Source organism: Talpa europaea, assembly GCF_964194135.1.
Source record: "Talpa europaea genome assembly, chromosome: 14".
Taxonomy (NCBI): Eukaryota; Metazoa; Chordata; class Mammalia; order Eulipotyphla; family Talpidae; genus Talpa; species Talpa europaea.
In genome coordinates, this window is record NC_140082.1 from 19,682,432 (window position 1) to 19,704,266 (window position 21,835).

The 21,835-nt window shown below is 46.3% G+C and overlaps 1 protein-coding gene across 1 annotated transcript in view; it reads left to right on the forward strand.

Annotated features, from left to right (window-relative positions):
- Nucleotides 1-21,835, forward strand: part of LOC311183685 (calpain-9-like) — a gene marked incomplete at both ends in the record, with an annotated part of 68,240 nt that overhangs the window by 40,794 nt on the left and 5,611 nt on the right. Inside the window, 1 exon segment of the mRNA XM_084253230.1 lies at nucleotides 6,773-6,864. Within this exon segment, the coding sequence (XP_084109356.1) occupies nucleotides 6,773-6,864 (92 nt within the window).

Consider the following 21,835-nt stretch of genomic DNA (forward strand, 5'->3'; position numbering starts at 1 on the left):
GTTCACAGAGATGTGGCCAGGTTGGGCAGCTGCGGGTCAGGCAACCTGGAGCATCTGTGCCCTGCTTCCTGCCCTTTCCCTGCCCATTCCCACCCTCTCAGCTGCTCAGCTTGCTTGTTGGAGACCCAGACTGTTTAGGGGTCGGGGGAGTGAGGGTCTTCCCTGTCCTGCCAGGCTTCCTATATCCTTGATACTGCTCTAGCCGTGTGCCCTTGAAACCTCTCAGCTGGTAGTTGTAAATAGTATTAGCCTGGGTCTAAGACTCTGCCTTTCTCTCAAGCTTCTGAGCGCAGCTGGTGCTGAGATTTAGTGGGATTTACTGGACCATCTAGGTCAATGGTTCTGAAATTCATCCCCAGAGCTTTGAAAAATAATCAATGAAGCATACTCCCAGTTGTCCTGATCAAATTGGGATAAGCCCCAGTATGGGCATTTTTGAAGCTCTCCTGGTGCTTCTGCTGTGACAGAGGCTTGGACACTCAGATCCCAGTGTCCTCTGACACAGGAGCCATTTAGGGAGCTTGGGCTCAGGGCTGGGGGAAGCATGCTTGGGCTGGCCTGACTTATCTCCCTCCCTGGGGGCTGGAAGCTCCCAGAGATGTGAGCAGGCTGCGGCCAACAGTGCGGGGCACCCGGGCAAGCAACAGGGTGCTGAGGGATGGACTCGCTCTCAGGTCAAATTAAGCTCATCATTGAAAGAAACTGTAAGAAGATACTGAGTCACAAAAAGCAATTGTCTCCACTTCAACAGGACATGGAGATGTCAGCAGAAGAACTCAAATATGTTTTAGATGCTGTGCTGCAAAAGAGGAAGTGTTCCCACCTGCCGTGGACCAGCACAGCAGTGAACGATGAGGCCGTCTCAGGGTTAAGAGACTGCTCAGGGTGGTCAGGGATTCGGCTAAAGAAATGACAAACAGACACACTTCAAGAGAGAGTGTAAATCTGAGTGTAATTTTATTTGAGTCAGTGGTTAGTATATATATGTTTTTTCTAAAGGCATAGGATCTGTGAACATCAAAGAAATCAGCTTGCTCATAGGTTTAGCTTATCATTGACAGGGCAGTGATTTATGTCCAAAATACATCTGGACCTAGCCGCATTCCTAAGTAGACAGGTTATTATTAACTCTTTCTTATATTCTTGTTGTACTAACTACTATTACTACTACTTATGTTTACTCATAATTAATTGTCATGGGTGAATTTATATTATAATGTAGTTAATATCAAAGGTACTAAAGTCAAGCACATAATAGAAAGATTATTAAACCAACAATTCTATTATAACACAGTGTTTAGTAATGTTTCATTTGCATTTAGCCTAATTATTAAATTACGTATGTTTTTTAATTAGCAATCAATGACCAGAAAAAGGAAAGATTTTAGAAAGATAGTTGTAGCTGAATAAATTTTGTGGGCCTTGGGAAAGCGAGATAAGGTTCCAGGTGGTCAGCATTTCTTTTAATCATCTTTGTGGCGGCTTCTGGTGGTCGAAATCTCTTGACAGGCATTCGGCTTTTCTGCATCTTAGGGAGTTTTCTGTTCTCCCCCTGCGCGCATGGTTCCTTGCCCATGCCAGACCTCAGGGACCATGGCAACAGCCATTAGCCCTGAAGGTCACTGCAGGGGGAGGTGCAGCACCCACCCACCACCCCTCATGGATCCCCAGGTCTCCCATGGAATAGTGGACACATGATGGGCACCCAGCCTGGTTCTGCTCTCCTCCCAGGCTCCCTGCTCCAGGACTGAGTTCAGGCCGACTTTAAAAATAGCTTTTTTGGCTTCTTTCCTGATTCCAAAAATGATGCAGGTTTGCAGGAGGAAATTCTTTAAAATGCAGAAAAGATTATGACAAAGATAAAAATCACTAGTCATCTCAGCACCCATAAATAACTCTTGTTAACTTGTGTGTCTGCGAGCAAGTGTCCGTTTATCATATGTTCAGTTTGATCTCTGTGTGTGGATGGATGGATGGATGGATGGGTGGGAGGTAGATAGATAGATAAAGAGACAGACACTTTTACTTAATAGCTTTGAGGTGTAATTCACATACACACAGTGTACCCATTTAAGCACACAAACCAATCGTTCTTAGTTATTCACAGAATTATGCAATAATGTAGTTAATATCAAAGGTACTAAAGTCAAGCACATAATAGAAAGATTATTAAACCAACAATTCTACTATAACCACAATCATCACCACAATCAATTTTGAGAGCATTTCATCACTCTAAAAAGAACCTGCACCCATTTGCCATCCCTTCTCCACTTCCTCCATCCCCTGGCAACCACTAGTATGCTCTCTGTCTCTATAGATTTGCCTGTTCTGGACTTTTCATATAAAAGGAATCGTGTAATATGTGGTTCTTTTCTATCTGGCTTCTTTCACTTAGCAGGACATTTTTAAGGTTCATCCATGTTGTTGCATGTAATATACAGGATAATATTCGCTCATATGACATGTGTGTTGTGCGGACATGTATTTTCATGTCTCTTGGGAATATAGTTAAAAGAATTGCTCAAATCCAGAAGTAATTTTGTAGCTACTATTTTTGTTATAGAGCAACCCCGATATTAAACGGGTTCCTGGCTGTGGGTCCTCACCCGCGCGCTTTAAAGGGACTTATGAATACTCTACTACAGACACACACAAAAGGGTTAATAAAAGGTTTATTTACAAGAGGAAAGGAAATAAGGAAAATGTACAACTCAGGGAGAAAATAGGGAAATAAAGTCTTTAATGCGTCCTACCCGATCCGACGACCTGGAAACCCCAAAGTCACTCTCAGAGCTGACCGGACGCTGCTGCTGGCCAAGAGCCCAAAATGGAGAGAGCCCCCAAAGCCCACGTGTCTGCCTTTTGTATCCACCTGGCTGCTTAACCCCACCCTCAGGTCCCAGCCACCTTCCCTTTGGTGGTGATGGGATTTGGAGTTCCCAGTGTCTTTGGCTTTGACCTGGGGTGGGGGTGGAGTCCACAAAGCCTGTATGGAATTTGCTTTGGGACCGCCTTTTCCCCCCAACATTTTGAGGAACTGCCTGGCCATTTTCCAAAGCATTTCTTTTACATTTCCATTAGCAGTGTATGAATGTTCAAATTTCTCCAATAATTTTAACCCTATTTCGTAGAATTGTTATAGGACAGGGAGAGGGGCAGCCCAAATCCCGCAAACCTGCCTATTCTAAATGGGTTCTGCCATCCGCCGCATCAACACAAAACATATGGGACTTTAATGGGAAGGAACTTTAATAAAATTAGAAAACAATACAGGTAAGGCAAAGAGTCTAGTTTCTAAATGAAGCACCCAAAGTTACCCGTCCCCTCGTCCCCTCGTGGGTAAAAGTCCATCCAAATGGGATTGGCCCAGAGCAAGGCCCCAAGGCCTGCCACAAGTCTAAAGCATCTTCCAGTGGGGACCCACAGAAAAGGGTCACAAACAACCAAACAAGTCCGGAAGGAAAAGAGCAAAATCAACATCAAGATAAAAGCTGCCATGGTCACCTCTCCACGGGTCTCATCCACATCTGTGTCACCCAGTCCACGACCAAAAGACAAGCGCAGTTTCTTTACGTGTCTCTAGGCTCCATGCGTCTCCTCCAGGTCTCCTGGCTCCATCCTGCTCCTTCCTCAGTCTCTTCTTCAGCTTCTTTTCTTCCTGCTCAGCTCCACCCTCCCTTGGGAGGGGCAGGGAACCTCCCCCTTTCCTGGGGACCACCCTGTTACAGAATGAATTGTTATGAACATTTCCCCCAGATCATTAAATATGCTTAAAAATTCCTAAAGATTGTGTAATAACCCATCATAGGAACATAACCCAACTTATTGTTGAGAACCTTCCATTGGTCCTTTCTAGAACTTCTAATTTTTGCTATTATAAATAACCTAATAATAAAAGTCTTCATTTGCAATTCTTTGCTTAGAAATCATAAAGTGAGGGCCTCCCTGGTGGCAGGCAGTTGAGCGCCTCTCTGTGGGTGATTGTTTCTGAAGATGTTACCAGATCCAGGGTCCACCTATGTGCAGCTCCAAGGCCAAAGCTCAAGAGACGAGAGCTGGTGGAAGGAAATCAGGTTTAATCAGGAGCCAGCGACCTGAAGAGGTGATGGGTTATTTTCTCAAAGGCCATCTCTGAACTCCAAAGGATCAGGGGCTGTGGGGCAGGTGGATGAGCATGTGCTACCTGTTATCTTAACTCGTGGCTGTTAGGTGATCAGGTTGGCATCATTCATCAAGGGTAGAGGCTATGGAATTCACCACCTTGGTCCCATCTCCTGTTTTCCTTAAGCCAATTCAGGGTTGGTGATGCCTACAAAAGTTCTCCATGTCACTCTCAAGTTGGGTTTGTCTTCAGGGCCAGACCAAGGATGAGGAACTTGTAGTAACCGGGCTGGTGACAACACCTCATTCTGGAGTTACTACTGCGCCTCACCTCACCACCTGCTCCTCCTTCTTGAGGGGTGATGAGCAAGGCCTTTCTTCTGGGCCTGCTTCCCACCAACAGCAGGGGCAGAGATTTGGGGCCCAAATATGGATAGAACTGATTGTCACAGGGTTCTGAGCCCAATGTTTTATACCACTGAGGGAAAATTTTTTGGAAGTTTTAATGTCCCCAGCCTGTGGGGGACAAAGGGAACTAAGCAATTCAGGGCACAAGGGTCCAAGATGAAAAGAGGCTGAAAAGTAGGTGAGGGGCAAAGAAATATGGACTTGGCTGAAGGTCATGGGGCACTTCATAATGATGAATGAAGAAGCTTCTCCTCAGATAATGGCAGTTTTGAATTTCTGTTGGTGCTGCCTCCTCCCCTGGAGAACCTCTTCTCTTTCTGCATCTCAGTTCCCAGCTGGCTGGAGCTCAGCCCAAGGTTGTTTGCGTTTGCTGCATCTGTAAGTACCAGCCTCAAAGAGAAGAGTTTAGATAAGTTTGTTTTCCTTTCCTGCTCTTTAGGGTCTGAAATCAATTAAACTTTCCACCTCACTTCCAAAAGGACTTGAGAATCTTACTGCCACTTTGGGGTCCCATCCCAGGAAATGAGGAGGGGTGTGTTGGGGGTTCATGGGTGTTTCATCTTCAGGTGTACTCCCTGTCTGACCCCTACCTTGTGCCTTCTTTAGAGATTCCTGGTGATACAGTTAACAAGTTTGTCTTTCCCCCATTTTTTGCAATTCCCCTTATCTAGCATTAACAGGATTGATGACTTGTCTTTCCCATTTGTTGCAGCTTCCCCTGCCCTTGGGAAGAAAAAAAAGCTGGCGCCACTGGTTTCCCTGCAGACCCTTCCCCCTAGCCCTAAGGAAAACAAGTTGACGACCACCCATCTCTGTGCCTTGACACCTTCCCCTTCCCTTAAGATGAATGAGCTGACACCCATCCATCTCCCTGTTGAGCTGGCGCCCACTTATCTCTGTGCGGACCCCTTCCCCCTCTCCTTCGCGGATGCCAACCCATCTCCCCCTGTATAAATACCCCTGCCCGCTGCCAAAGAGCAGGATGGTGGTTTTTCGGACATGAGTCTGCCGCCCTTCTCATTTGTCGACAAATAAAACCGCTTTCCTTTTCCTCAAACTTAGTTTCCTTTTATTGGCTGAGGGAAACTGAGGCCGGCGTTCGGTAAAACCGGTTTAATAATTGAACCATCTCCCTAGAAGGCCAAATCCATGTCATCCATGCCCGTCACACTGCCCGGCTCTGAATTCTCAGGTTGAAACATACTTGCTTCTTCTTCCTTAACTCACTCCTGATGTTATAGGACAGGGAGAGGGGCAGCCCAAACCCCGCAATCCTGCCTATTCTAAATGGGTTCTGCCATCCGCCGCATCAACACAAAAACATATGAGACTTTAATGGGAAGGAACTTTAATAAAACTAGGAAACAATACAAGAAAGGCAAAGAATCTAGTTTCTAAATCAAGCACCCAAAGTTACCCGTCCCCTTGTGGGTAAAACTCCATCCACATGGGATTGGCCCAGAGCAAGGCCCCAAAGCCTGCCATGAGTCTAAAGCATCTTCCAGTGGGGACCTACAGAAAAGGGTCAGAAACAACCAGACAAGCCCAGAAGAAAAAGAGCAAAATCAACATGAAGATAAAAGCTGCCATTGTTACCTACCCACGGGTCTCACCCACATCTGTGTCACCCAGTCCAGGACCAAAAGACAAGCGCAGTTTCTTCACGTGTCTCTAGGCTCCATGCGCCTCCTCCAGGTCTCCTTCGGGCTCCATCCTGCTTCCTTCCTCAGTCTCCTCTGCAGCTTCTCCTCTCCCTGCTCAGCTCCATCCTCCTTTGGTGGGGCAGGGAACCTGGAACCTCCCCCTTTCCTGGGGACCACCCTGTTACCCTGACACAGACCAGGGGCAAGGGAAAGCTGGAGTTTGATGAATTCAAGGTGTTCTGGGACAAACCGAAGAAGTGGATTGTACGTAACCCTGCCGTGCTTGGCCCCGAGGGAATTGTACAAACCTAGAGCAGGATGGTGTTTTTAAAGATGATGGTGTTGCAGGCAAGAGGGTTAATTTTCAGAAAAGGCACAAGAGAACAAACATGATGAAATTCCAGGAGGGCTTGTGATACTTCTGGAGGCACCACGGTGCTTCCACCCCGAGGGAAAGCCCAAGGAAACAACCTCCTTTGCAGGGCCCAAAACAGCCCTGGCCTCTTTGGGCCCTGGTGAGGACTCTCCCCTCCACACTGGCTGCCCCCCACTACTGCCCGGGAGGGCGTCCCCTCCCCAGGGCCCTCCTCCTCCATGCCTCTGCTCTCCTCCCCCAGAACCTTTTCCCTCAATTCGACACTGACAAATCCCACTGACAAATCCGGCACCATGTCCTCCTACCAGCTGCGGATCGCCCTGAAGGCTGCAGGTAACAAAAGCCTGGGGCCAGGGGCAGGCTGCCTGTGTGTCAGGTGCTGCCTGCAGACACCGCTTGCTTTGCTCTGGACTCCAGGAGGTGGCGGGTTTTTGACCTGAGCAGATGCCTCTCAAGGGCAGAGCCAGACGTCAGACCCAGAACTCACTCAATCACTTCAGAGCCCACATTTTAAATCACTGTGCAATGTTGGCAGGATTTTTAAAAATATATCCACAGAAGATGAACTTAGTGTGACCCCCAGAAGCCTCGGAGCCTCGGACCAAGGTTTCTGCCCAAGCAGAGTTACATGGGACTCCTTGGCGGCAAGACATAGTGCTGCCAGGCCTCTGATCTGCTTTCAGAGGTTGAGTGTGACCGACAGACAGGGCACGCCTGGGCTGTGGTTTGCAGTCAGCGGGCTGCTCACAGACTCACACACTCACAGACTCTGCCATCAGTGACCCCTCCTGTTGCGAGCCTGCCACAGCAGTCTGGGTGTCAGGGTTTCCTGAAGGATGGGAGGGTGTTGGCGCAATTATAGAGAATGAATAGCAATGAGGAGACAGGAACACTTGATCAGGGTGCAGGCATCTCCTGCTGAGAGTCTCTGTAGCTCTTTATTTTTACATTTCAAGCAAACTGGGAGAGTGCATAAGCATATGCATTAGGGAAGATAACAATTACATCTTTTTCAAGAGCAGCAGGGTTGATTTACCCTTTTGCAGAGGCTGTGACATTTATTATTTTTTTATTTAAAGGAGGCACATTTGTTAAACCAAAGTTTCTCAGAATAGTCATTTATCTTAAACATCCAGATAATTAAGGGAAAATTCCTTTCTCTGTAAGATTGCTGATTGTTGTTTGTAGTTGTAAGGAGTTACCAATATTTTATCAGAGGCATGGCCAAAGATGGTTATAACTAGCTCAACCAGTCACAAGACTGCTGTTGATTTATTCTTGAATGTATACTCTAACAGCTACCATACCAATTAGCCCTAAATAAGCAGGAAAAAGTTAGCAGGAGTTGACTATGGTGCCTTCTGGCTTATCAAGAGTTTTCTTATACTTGGAGCTTGGCTCACTTCAGACACTCAACTGTTATCTTTAACTTTAAAGTAAAAGACTTTCCTTCTCCAATTAGCCCCTGCCTTAAAAAGCCACATATCCATACTAAAAGACATGGCCCAGGGACGTTTACAGCCTTTTGTTCCAAGAAGTTTTTTCACTTGTTAATGTAAGGCCAAATGTTGAATTGCTGCCTTTTGGCAGAGAACTACTAATTTTATAAAAAATGTAATATTTGTATCATGCAGTGCCATTTGTCATCAAACTGGTTATTCAGTAATTGATCAGTATTTGCAGTTTTACTTTTAAATGCGTATTTTAGCAAAGGTAGAAACTAGCCTCAAGTAAATGAGGAGACTCTAGCAGGAGTCAGCTAATGAGATTCATGATTTTTCAGAAATCTGCCCCATGCCCGGACTTTTGTCAGACGACATGAGTAGCATGGCTCCCCCATACCGTCCCCCCCCCCCCCCCCCCCCCCCCCCCCCCCCCGCTTGCTCGCTTGCTCACCAGCAGACTGAATCCTAACCCGATGATTTATGCATAGATCATCCCCTGCTCCCAGCAGGAAGGATGGGTTGGGGGTGCCTCTGGCTATGCCATGGCCATGGCAGGCTGAGCCTCTGGGGCTCGACTGTCCTTCCCAACCCACAGCCCCCACCAGGCTGTGTGGTGCTTCTCACAGAGCATGTTTCGGGGAAATGGCCCCTGGCCTCTGCCAACACCTGTGTTCTTGTTCCCTCCCAGGTAACCAAGCATCTGGAAAGCTCATCAGCTTTCAGGTCTAAAGGGACAGAATTTACAAAATCAGGACCATTTAGGTGCTATGGGAGGGAGAAGACAAGAGATGAGTTTTAAGTGTGAGAAACAGTTGAGATGAGCCGGTTTTCTTAGGGGTTGGTGACCTGTTTCCAGAGGAAGAAAACCAAGTAGGGGACAAAAAATTTGCCCTTCTGAGAGGATGTGACCAAGTCTTTCCCATTCTGATCTGGGGAGAGAATGGGGTCGCCCTCCCCACCTTGTCCCAAGTGAGTGCAGCTGCAGCACTCTGGACACCCACCCTGCAGGCTCCCTAAACTACTCAGGGGTGGGTCTTCTCTGTGTGGAGCTGCGACAGAGCAGACAGGGAGACTCTGGCTGCACTTCTAGGCAATACTTTTGTTATAGGACAGGAAGAGGGGCAGCCCAAACCCCGCAAACCTGCCTATTCTAAATGGGTTCTGCCATTCGCCGCATCAACACAAAACATATGAGACTTTAATGGGAAGGAACTTTAATACAATTTGGAAACAATACAGGAAAAGCAAAGAATCTAGTTTCTAAATCAAGCACCCAAGTTACCCATCCCCTCGTGGGTAAAACTCCATCCAAATGGGATCGGCCCAGAACAAGGCCCCAAAGCCTGCTACAAGTCTAAAGCATCTTCCAGTGGGGACCCACAGAAAAGGGTCACAAACAACCGGACAAGCCCGGAAGGAAAAGAGCAAAATCAACATCAAGATAAAAGCTGCCATTGTCCCCTCCCCACGGGTCTCACCCACATCTGTGTCACCCAGTCCACGACCAAAAGACAAGCGCAGTTTCTTCACGTGTCTCTAGGCTCCATGCGCCTCCTCCAGGTCTCTTGGCTCCATCCTGCTTCCTTCCTCATCTCTTCTGCAGCTTCTTCTCTTCATGCTCAGCTCCACCCTTCCTTGGGTGGGGCAGGGAAGCTCCCCCTTTCCTGGGGACCACCCTGTTACACTTTGACCATTTCCTGGCCAGGGAGTACATAGGTTAAAAAAAAATGGAAGGGGGGAAAATCATTCCTAAGGAATTTGGTTAGAAATCAAAGCATTGGCTCTAAAAGGAATTTTCTTGTGGAAACCCCTTATTCCACCAGTGAGGTAACCCAAGTAAAGTCTACCCTCCACCTGCCTGAGTAGCACCCACAATGCATGCAGGCCTGGGGCCCCGCCTAGTGTTCTCCCTCCCCCAGAAATATGTGTGAATGAAGCCTGCACCTTGTCATTCACTCTGGGCAGCAGCATCTCCTTTGAGAAACAGGTTTCTAGAGCCCCCAAGAGCTTTGGATCCAAATGCCACTGAGAAATGTTCACTTACTGTGGGTTTTGTGGCTGAAACCCCCAGATGCCCAGCAGGAGCAGCTGGAGGGGAGCTCAGGCAGGGAACTAGAGGGAGGCTGGGGGAGAACGTGAGTGGGTCTCATCGACAGGGAGACCCAATGTCATTGAAGTCCGGGCACAGCCGCCTCCCCCCTGGACACACTCCACCCGCTGCATTCAACCCAGGACAGCAGCCTCCACTGGACAGGGGTGTCCCTTTTGTTAGTTCACCCCTAGGCAGACTGGGCAAGCCCCGGAGCTGAGCCCCAAAGGGTTCAGCTGAGCAACCACCTCCTGCAGCTGATGGTCCTCAGGTACACAGATGAGGAGCTCAGCTAGGCTTCAACGACTTCCTCAACTGCCTGGGGCGGCTGGAGATGCCAGCCCTGAGTATCCCTTGGGACTGCCGGACCCTGACCACAGGACACTCTCCACCTTCAGTCACCTTCTGGGAGCATGTAGGAAGCAACCTGCCAACAATTACAGCAAAGACAGGCCCCAGGGCTATGGGCTCATCTATGTGACCTATATGGCTAGCTGAGGGGCCGTCATGTGTAAGTCTTCTCTGCACAGCATTTGTTACAATAATCTCGCTCTCCACATCCCAGCCCCTTTGTGCAGGACAACAGGGTCGGGGTGAGCTAGGGTTTCTGACTCATATCTGAGGAACTGTCCAATTTCTGGTCAAATCCTGTCATAGCACAGAGAGTCAGAAGACTCTCTCCCTCTCTCTCTCTTCCTCACTTCCTTTTCCCTCCTTTCTGTATTATAAACCCAGACACCTACCCTGTGATCTCAAACAGAATTTGCGACCCCAGGGAGAGAGATTATGTGTGACTGCTCTTTAGAGTTTGCAGCCTCTGGTCATTCGTACCCACTCCGCCTCTCACAAAAAAAAAAAAAAGAGTACAACAACATGAAAATCTCACCCTCCTCTTCTGAGAACTGGTGAATTAGACAGTCTCTGGCCAGTCCAGAAGCTCTTTGTGTCCAAAACTGGTGGGTAAAAAGGGCCAAGTACAATGTTATTCCTCCTCAAGAAGTCCAGATTCATATCAGACTTGATCTCCTTCATCTCCACCATCACGGGAAGAACAGGGCAGAGAAGCCTTGCTCTAGCTCCCTGGCACAGGAAAATCCCCCTGAGTTAGAGTAGTGGAAGTAACATAAGATATGGCTCAATATATATATTAGGTGTTTTGCCTCCCTGGTGGCCCAAGGGATTAAGAGGCAACTTATGAAGCTAACCGCAGCCACTGCGGGACGCGTTCGATTTCCGGCCAGGGAGCTACGCACATGGCACAGCACATCTCTCCTGACTCACCCGCTGCTCCCCTCAGCAGTGTAATTCAGTCAATCTGCCTGTTCTGTTCTCCACGCTGCCTCTGGTGAATCCTCTCACCACCACCCACCCTACACCTCTGGCCTATAACCCATCTTGTATGAATAAAAATAAAATAAATCTTTTTTTTAAAAAATAAACATTAGATCTTATATTCTTATTAGCACTATGTACTTTGCTAGCCCCACATCCAACCTCCTTCTCTATCAGGCTCTCCCACTCTGGGAAACACTTGTGGTGGATAAGGGTGAATGGAGGGGTGAACAGAGAATGAGGAAGAATGGCTGGGAGGAAGACCAAATTAAAAGTGGAGCATCATCAGAATACTATGTCCTTACTCATGGCCAAAGCAGCAAGGCATTATGGTCTTCTCCAAAGCCTTCCCTCACCCAGAATGAATGCAGGGTACAAGTATTCTGTAATAAATATATTATCTAGTTTCTGTACTTGATATTTTACATGTTGGGCTTGTCTAACTTTGTTAAAAGAAATAAGATTATATAAAGCAAAAGTTGTATTAATATATTACTGTGGTTATAAACTATATAGCTATATGTTATGACACAAAGGAGTGGGGTAGGAAATTAAAATATATACATAAATTGTTATATTTTACTGGAATTAAGTTAGTATTAAATGGAATAAATGGTATAAATTAATGTGCATATTGAATCTGTAGAGCAGCCACTAAGAATATATCAAAAAAAAAAAAAAAAACAATAAAGCTCACCTAAAAAATTGTTTAGCAAAAAAGCACAAAGGGGCAACAAATTTTTTTAATGAGTCATCAAAAATAAAGTGGCAGTGCTAAATCTAACCATCTCCATAATTATATTAAATATAAATAGACTAAATAGTATAATCTAAAGGCAATGATTTTCAGACTCTATAAAAAAAACAAGAGTCAATAGATATTATATACAAGAGGGACATATTTCATGTAAAAAGATACAAATGATGAAAGGGGCATACCAGGTATACCATGCAAACTATCACAATAAGAGTCAAGGTGGCTATACAACTATCAGGCAAGATAGACTTTAAGATAAAAAAAATATTACTAGACACAAGGAGGGACATTTCATCATGATAAAAGGTAAATGCATTAGGAAGATAGAACAATTATAAATGTAATAGAACCTAACAGCAGAGTCTCAAAATTTAGGAAGCAAAAATGAATAGAATTAAAAGACAAAATAAACAATTTAACAATTACCGTTGAATACTCCACTTTCAGTAGTTGATAGAACTACCCTGTAGATTGTCATTCAATATTCAGACAATCATACAAGTTTGGTTTTCTCATTCCCCCTAAGACACATCTTAAAACAACCCAAACCGAATCTCCTAGGGCTCATGAGCTAGCTGAGGAGCAATTTGAAGCCAATGTCATCCACTTTCTCTTGGAGCAAAAATTGGAAGATGTTGAAGCCTCAGTTGGAGGAAGTGGAGTTCTCCCCAATCTTCAGAATTTATGATTTCATTAAAAAACCTGAAAAGTATTCTCATAATAGTCTATGTGATTAAGGAAATTTTAAAAACAATCTCCTCTTCTGCTGACATTTTGAAGTGAAATGAGCTGGAAGCCTAAGGGTGGTGTTCCTCGTGGTATGGCAGGTTGCAGTGTGGACACCCCCTCTGTGAGCAGTGCCTGTTCACCTGGGCCAGCTCTGCTCAGAAGGGTGACCCAACTTTCTGGGATGAGAACTGCATAATGGGAGACACAGTGAAACGTGTGTATTTGATAGCAGTGCTTGACACATTGTAAGTCCTTGGGGAAAGACAATATAGAAGGAAAAAATTCTCTAATAGCACCCGTGTGGCTGTGGGCCACAGCCAAGAACATCACTCCTCCAGCCCATTCCCTGGGGCGGCAGAGGTATCTCCCCACAGGCCTGTTCCCAGACACATCAGTTATGGCCCTGCGGTCACATCTAAAGAGCCTGCACCCAACTCAGGGAGTGAAAATCTTTACTCACAAGTCCTTACACTGAGTCCCTCAGGCCTCAACAGGTGGGAGCCATGGGCCTAGACCAGAAACGCAGAAACTTCTCCCGGCTGCTTTCTCTGTCCTGTCCTGTGCAGGTGCACTGAGGGGCAGGGATTCAGAAAGTGCCAGTCATGTGACCTGTTGGCAGGAGTGCTGAGGGTATTGGTGCCAGCTCATTTCAGTGCACTGGATCATTTGTGATAACAAAGCACCATTGTGCTGAGAGCCAAGACCTCCTGCCAAGTACCAGTTGGAGGGCTGTGCCCGTGCTGGCACTGCGGTGAATCAACAGTAGGCTGTGCTTGCTACTGAGGCCCTCCTGGGCCATTTTCTCAGCCCACAGTGTCTCTCTGATAGGGGAAGGAGCTGGTGAAATGAAAGTGGGACTAGGGGGAGAAGGAGAGAGAGGGAGGGGGGGAGTAAGAGCAGAAAGGGGGATGAGGAGGGAGAAAGATAGAGAAAGAGGGATGTCGAGGGAGAGGAAGACTCCCCTGGATGCCTGAATGACACTTGAAGATGGAAGAACTTAGCCCAAGGATGTTCCTGAGGATTATCCGTGCATCACCACGGATCTCTGCTGGGGGAAAGAGTCACTCTCTCGCCAAAGGAAGGGGAAACCATCGTTAGGTAACTGAGCCATATGAAACAAATACATAATCATATTATGGAAATGACACTGCATTTGCAATCCAGAAACGAGTATTCTCATCTGGAATTTACCTCCAACCAGCAGGTGACCTTAACCCTGTCACTTCACCTGTCTGGGCTGCCTTGCCCTGGGCAATTATATGGCTGCTTCCTTAACTCCGGACCTCGAAGGCAAGGCAAGCCCTGGCTCCACGGGTCGGAGACAGGCAGAGGTGGGCCTGGCAAGCCTAAGAACTCATTGATGTGATTCCTAAGAGGGTTCTGAGAAGAATAAGACTGTCTAGAGGATTCTCTAGGCATGTCAAGTTCTGGCTCCTAAAAACACTTTGTAGACAGTCCTTCCTTTCAGCATCTCAACATACAAAGCTCCTCTGTCTTCGAAACTCACTAGAACTCAACTTACCCATTTGGTTTCAACTTTCCTTATGGTGGTCCTTCTGGAAGTGGAAAATGTCCAAAATTATGTTGAAGTTGATAGTAAAGGGGAAGGCAATGAAACAAATGCTGCAGTGATGTTAGATAAACATCCAACCCACGTGCAATAAGCTAGTTTGATTTCCCTCATCACTTGAAAATTCTCCTTTTGTCTGATGGAGTCAGGCTGGCTTTTACACTAGCAAGGCTGCATGCCAAGAGGAGGGGGCTGCTGGAGACCAGCTCCAGCTAGATGTCGTGTCAGGCATCCCCAAAAGGAGAGGACAGACAGCGTTGGTGAATACTTGGGGGCTGAGGGGAAGTGCGGTGAGGCAGACGCAAGCACTCTTATATTGGTGCAAGTCTCTCCTACTGAGGGTCTCAGCGGGTCTTTATTTATACAGTAAGGCGAGCAGTGAGATTTCATCAACATGAGCATTGAAGTAGAACAAAGACAATCATTACATATATTCTCATGAAACTATAGACTCCCTTGGTCTCATAACAAAAAGGCATATCTTTGGTTACCTTAAAAAACATCAGGGACTATTAGTTTTCTAGGTACAGGTCATATTCTAAGATGATCAATTATTTCAAACAGCACAACATTTGGTGACAATTAATCATTCTACGAAACTTTCCTAGTTTCAGAGTGGGCGTGAAAGTCCTTTTCTATATTCTATTACTGAAATCAACCTATCTCCTTAGCACTTAGTTAACTTGGCTAATTCATCAATTACTTCAAAGTGGCCTAAAGCAACTCATCAAAACTATGTTAGTTCTACTGAAGTCTAACTCTAAAATAGAAATACCTAACATCCACAAGGCCTGTGAACTATTGACCTTTCGCATACACCAGGGAATGTTCTGCTGCTGCAAACATGTGCCCCCTGTGTTAGGCTACGGTTTCCACCCACAGCTGGTTCTCCATAGTTCTCAGGCCAATACATTTCTTTCCTGTTTGTACCTTCTAGCATTTTTTACTTTCTTTGATAATGATTCATGCATAAGAACAATAACCCTCTTTTCAGGAGTACAGGAAATCCCCTCTTCTTGGGAGTTTCCCCAATGCCTGGACCTTATCAAGAGACAGCATGGGTAGCGCAGCCTGCCCCAGAAACCCCACTTAGGTGAGTGTAAAGGCCAGGAACGGACACAGTGCAGGTTTTCTGATCCCATGCAGACCGGGTAAAGGAGGAGTCAGAGTCCTCAGTAGTTTTGCAGGTTTTTTATTTGGGGTTCACCAGGCATATGGCAGGCAGGGGTGCTGGCTGGGGGGCTGGGAGGCTGGCAGGCCTCCCAGCCCCCAGCAAGTCTTCACTCTATCTGGGCTCTCTAGCATTCTTCTGCTGCTTCTCGGCTTCTCTTTCGGCTTCGGCTTCGGCTTCTACTGCGGCTTCTACTGCTGCTTCTGCTGCTGCTACTGTTGCTGCTGGCGTCCCCCGGAACGCCGCCCTTAAAGCACAGTCTTAGCTCAGCTGAATCCCATCTACCTATGCCCACACCCTATTCCAGGTGCCCGCCATCAGGCATGCATTCAGGACAAGGATCCATCATCTATCCTGATGGCGGAAGGGCAGAAAATTTTTGCCTGATATTTTCTTTACCCTACAGTGAGTATCAGATTAATCACATTCAGAAACAGAAGTGAGAATATGGTTGCTGGAAGCAGAGGGGAAAGAGGGATGGACAGTTACTGCTTAATGGCTAGGGTTTCAGAGGGGAGGTGCTGTAGGGGCAGAGAGACCACAGAGCAGGTTTTGTGATCCAGCAGACCGGGTAAAGGAGGAGTCAGAGTCCTCAGTGTCTTTTGCAGGTCTTTTATTTAGATTTACCAGGCACATGGCAGGCAGGGGTGCTGGGGGGCCGGGAGGCTGGCAGGCCTCCCAGGCCCTAGCAAGTCCTCACTCTATCTGGGCTCTCTCCGGCATTCTCTCTGCTTCTCTTCATCTCTCGGCTTCTGTTTGTTCTTGGCTTCTTCTGGCATCCCCGTGACGCCACCCTTAAAAGCCCAGTCTTAGCCCAGGTGAATCCCATCTACCTATGCCCACAACCTATTCCAGGTGTCTGCCATCAGGCATGAATCATGACCGCAAGGATCCATCATCTATCCTAATGGCAGGAGGGCAGAAAAGCTAGACTTTATTCCATACCCTACAGATGCCCAGCTCGCCTCCTCCACATGTTTATAACCAAATTACACCTAAGCCAAGGCAGCAGGCTGCGTGCCCAAGGAGAGGCCAGGGTCAACAAGACGTGGTCTGTCCACACAACAGAACACTATTCAGCCACGTGGAGAGACAAACTATTACCATTGACAACCAAATGCACAGAATTGGAGGGACTCCTATTGTAACAGCGTGGTCCCCAGGAAAAGGGGAGGATCCAGGTTCTCTGCCCCAGACCAGGAGGGAGGAGCTGTGCAGGGAGGAGGGGAAGCTGCAGAGGAGAGTGGAAGAGGAAGCAAGCAGGATGGAAACAGGAGGAGGTCTGGAGGAGGCACTTGGAGCAGAGAGACAGGTGAAGAGGCTGCCCTTGCTTCCTGGCCTTGGACAGGTTGAAACAGATGGTGGGGAGAGACCTGGGGTGCAGTGACAGTGGCGCTTTTTTAAAAAAAGAAAAAGATTTACTTATTTATATAAGAACCGGGGTACAGGCCAGAGGCACGGGAAGGTGAGAGGATTCATCAGAGACAGATTGGGGAACAAAGAGGCAGATGGACTGAGATACATTGCTGAGGGGAGCAGCGGGTGAGGCAGGAGAGGTCTGCTGCACCATGTGGGACCCTCGCTGGCTGGCCGGGATCGAACTGGCGTTGCAGAAGCTACGGACAGCTTCACAGTGTGGCGCTCAACTGCCTGCACCACCAAGGAGGCCCCAACAGTGGCAGCTTTTATCTTGATTTGGATGTTGCTCTTTTCCTCCCAGACTTGTCTGGCTTTTGCTGACCCACTCCGACCCCCACCAGGGGGTGCCTCAGATTGAGGCAGGCTCTCAAGACCCCAATACACAGCGGGCAAAGGAGACCTGTAGCCACTTCTCAGAGGAGACCCCATCGCTATAGATATGTGCAGACATTTGGACATCATTATTATTGGAAGAATAAAATGAAACACAGGGATGAGCCTAAGTGTTGCGAGATGGTCCAAGAAAGAACATTCCACGAGTCCTGAAATGCAGCAGCAGGTGGACCCCATTGACAAGAGCTGAGCTGAAGAAGCTACCAGGTGGGGCCACTGAGCAGACCCCATGCACCTCCCAGTGTGAAGACAGGGGTGGGAAACAAGGATGCCAAGCCCAGAAGGACAGGAGGGGGCACCAACCCCGCCCGCCAGGGAGGAACCCACATGGCAGACCTTTCCAGTCTCCCTGCTGCTCCCCTCAGCAGTGTATTCAGGCAATTCCTTTCTGCCCAAGACAAGCTTTTGGCAAAATGTCAGGTCAGATGTCCCTGAAAGGATGAGAGGGCCTAGGGGAAACTTTCTTAAGGGCTGAAGGGAAGGGGAGTGAGGCAGACACAAAACAATCTTATTCTGGTGTAAGCATCTCCTGCTGAGGGTCTCAGTGGGTCTTTATTTATATGTTAATGTAAGTGATGGCATTACATCATTGTATGCATAGAAGCAAAACAATACAATCAGTACATTCCTTTCCCACAGACATTTTGTCCCCTACCTGTTCTTAAGAAAAGAAACCTCCTTAAAAGTTAATAGATAATTAAAACTTAGACTCATTATTTCAGCCTAAACAACTACCTAGGTCAGCCAACAGTCCTTGGTGGTGCCCTGTCGCCAAGGCTACATTATCAGGAGACTCCTTTATCTATATGGATTATAGCCAGAGACCAGTTGCTTTCCAGGAATCAGTTATTAGAACTTTTTTCTATTACTTAGAGACTCCTAGCGTAATCCACTTCATGATTCATTACAAGGCTTCTCTATGGAACTTCCATATGAGGAATATTATTATGACCAGCTCTGGGTTGTTTATCAGAAATGCTCCTGCACAGTAACTATTTCCCATTGGGAAGTGGGCCAAATTATTCAGTGTTTAATTTGTCAGCAAGTAATTTTCCATGCCATGTACTTACAATATTCTTATAATTTATTGCCCAATGTATATTCCATGAGCTTTTTTCTTTTTATGACGAAGAACAAAAAACAAAGGGATGTTTAATCTTCAGCCCCACGGTGTGAGGCACAAGAAATCTTCAGCCCCAGGGTGTGAGACTCTTTAAACTGCGGCCCCACTGTGTGAGACCCTTTTCTTAGCGGCTTGCCAGTGTCCTACCTGGCTGGGGCAGCTAGGCCCCCTGCAGCATTTCCCCCTTTTTTTGTTTTTGGTCATCATTTGCATAATTTTAAACTCAATTTATAATTGTCTAATAGCACAGAAAAGTAATTTGATAAACAATGGGAAGAGAAGTAGCATAGCATGGTGACAAATAAAATGATACCAATAGTAATAAATGATGGGAACCAGGCGGCCTTAGTGGGTAGTGCTGCAAAGAAACCGGGAAGGAATCAGCAACCTCGGCAGGAGTGGAAGAGGAGACATGAGCTAAACTAATTGCCTTGAAGTTCTTCCTGCAAAGCGGTAAGGTCCAGGGAAACATTTGTGTTATCCCATACACACAGCAAATGATTTTTGACATTGTTCCAAGGAATAGAAGAGGAATTATAAACACGTAGAGTAACACAGATCCATGTATAATCAGAGTGACATTTAGTGGTAAAGTGAGTTTTGATATGCTGCATTTGGCTACCAACATATAATATAGTTTCTTCAAGGATATTCAAAGGAGCCTCAAATTTTTTATCAATGCGATCTTGGACAATTAAAGCATATGTGATGTTACGAGATAATTGATTAACATGTGAGGCAGTATGAACCTGTTGTACAAGGGCAATAGAAGAAATAGCAACAGAAATAATAATGGCAATAAGTGCCCTAATACCCAGTATAAGCACCGCTACAAACCTTTGAGAGCGACGCAGGCCCCGTTCAAGAAGTTGGAGAACATGAGCTCCAGTGTCATCATACCATGGCTGCTTTAGATGCACAGGAAGAACAACATAAGGAGGCTGATGTAAAATAATAAATGTCATACTAGACCATGAGCTAACAGGAGTGATACAATTGGTGAGGATGCAACCTGTACAGCTGACATGAAAAGCATGGCGATCATAAGTAATGGTCAAATATCTGGGGCCCTCAACAAGAAGGGCATGTGGAGGGCCTACACAGGCCCATATGATGGAAGAGTTAATAGAATGTCCCGGTCGTTGAAAGAAGACAGTTGATGTAGCGGCCAAGAGGCAAAACAAATCAGGATAGGCATGAGTCTCATTGGAAGCCTTGAAGAAGTAGGTGGGAGCAATCCATCAGTTGAATATCATCGGGTGATAGATTCCAAAGGTGGAAGGAGGTGATCCGACTGGTTGTAAATGGTGGAGCTCTGTAGGTATAACTTACAATTTTGGGAGACATTGGTGGTAGAGGCAACTGCTCCAGGCTCTGAGAAGTTATAAACAGAAAGATTAGTGTGGTGAGGCTGGTAGGAATCCCTGCTGAGGGAATCATGCGATTATGCCAAAGGGGAAATCTGTGATCATTGTCAGTAGATTTTTAGGAATCATCTAGGTTGTTAACACTTTATCTCACTGAGAACAAGCATATTTTAAAACATAAAAGAACACTTTTATTTTGAGAACAGAAGAAGAGGTAAATTTTTACAGTCTGCCTGTTTTGAGGCTTCTATTAAAATCTGAGGTTTAGAATTTAGCTCAAAAATATCTGTATTATTATTTCATATTTTACCAGGTTAAGTAGTTTTAACATGAAACTTAACCTTTTACAGGAAACTTAACCAATTTACAATAAGTAACTTTAAAAACTTGTATTCAACCAATAAGCATTTTGCACAGCTTGTTAGCCAGTCCAAAGTAACTCAGTAATTTTTACCTTAAACAATGTACTTTAAAATCAAAAAACACAGGGAAATAGAACCTTTTTTCCTAGAATGAACCAAAATAGTTTTTTAAGGTGGACAATGGAAGAGTCCAGTTCCCCACAGCAGGAAGGCAGTAGAGACCTGCCAGTGATCTCAACACCAGAGAAAAAGTCCAGGCAGCTGCTTGTTGAGACCAGGGGCAGCCTCCACACATCCACTGCTGTGGGTTTATACTATTTTAATAAAAACCTTTCAGTCATATTATAGTCATATACAGTCATGTAGTCATATTTAACCATTTTCTATCACCGTAACAATTGTGAATGAACTTTGAGTACAATTATTTAAAATACCTTATTTAGAATAACTATAAGAAAGTGAAAGTCAAAATCAACAAAAAACTATGAACCAGAGACACTTTTAGTGGGGCGGTGGCGGGAGGGGAGGGATTGGGGTCAGAATGGGGGGGCTGCAATTGTATGGGGAATATAACAATAAAATTTATTTAAAAAAAATAAAAAAAATAAAATACCTTATTTATTTAAAAAGAACAAATGGCAAAAATGTAGTGGGGGGGAAACCTCTAGTGGGGGGAACGTATCCTCCTCCCCAAATAATTAACAGGAAAAGCTTAAAGCATTTTTTAAAAATTTATTTATAAGATCATGTCAAATTATCTCTTACTTGTTTTTGAATTTTTATTTTTATCTCCTAATAATCTCAGCCCAATCCGGGCTGGAAATCAGTTCGGATTTTGGAATGATTTCATGTTTAGGAGCCTTCGCCCTCGCTAGGAGGTGTGCATTGGCTGGGGACCTATTTTCTAACCTTTGAAAAACTATTTCATCATCTGAAGAGTCCTGATCACTTTCTACAACACTATAGACTATTTTTTCTTTCACTTTTGGTTTTGCCTCTTTTGTTTCGCCCTCACTCAGGCTTAGCTGGGGGCTCTTGGGGCCCTGGGGCCTGGTACAGGTAAGGCATGGCTGCTCCCAAGGATGCTCGCATCATCCATTCCTCAGGCAAGACCTTCGAGCAGTTGAGGCAGGAGTGCCTGCAGAAGGGCACGCTGTTTGAGGATGCGACTTCCCGGCAAACAGCTCCTCTCTCTTCTACAGCAAGAAGTCCAAGAGCCCCGTTGTGTGGAAACGGCCAGGGGTGAGTGCAGCCAGAAGGTGGGGGTGGTGGGCAGGGGGCTTGCCAGGAGGATTCAAGGACTCTGGAGAGGGCAGCAGGAGAGGAGGGAGCAGGAGGGGAGGCAGAGCAAAAACCCGATCCAGGCCTGCTTCCCAGGGGAAGCCATGTGGAGTGATGGCTGGGAATGATGCAGGGAGCACATAATAGCTGGCGGGGCTGGGGGTGCTCTAAGGGAGACTCCAGGGCATCTGCTGCATCCAGACCCCAGCAGTCTGATCCCATGGAGGTCAGGACTCGAGTCTGATAGTGTCTTGGTAGTCAGGGAG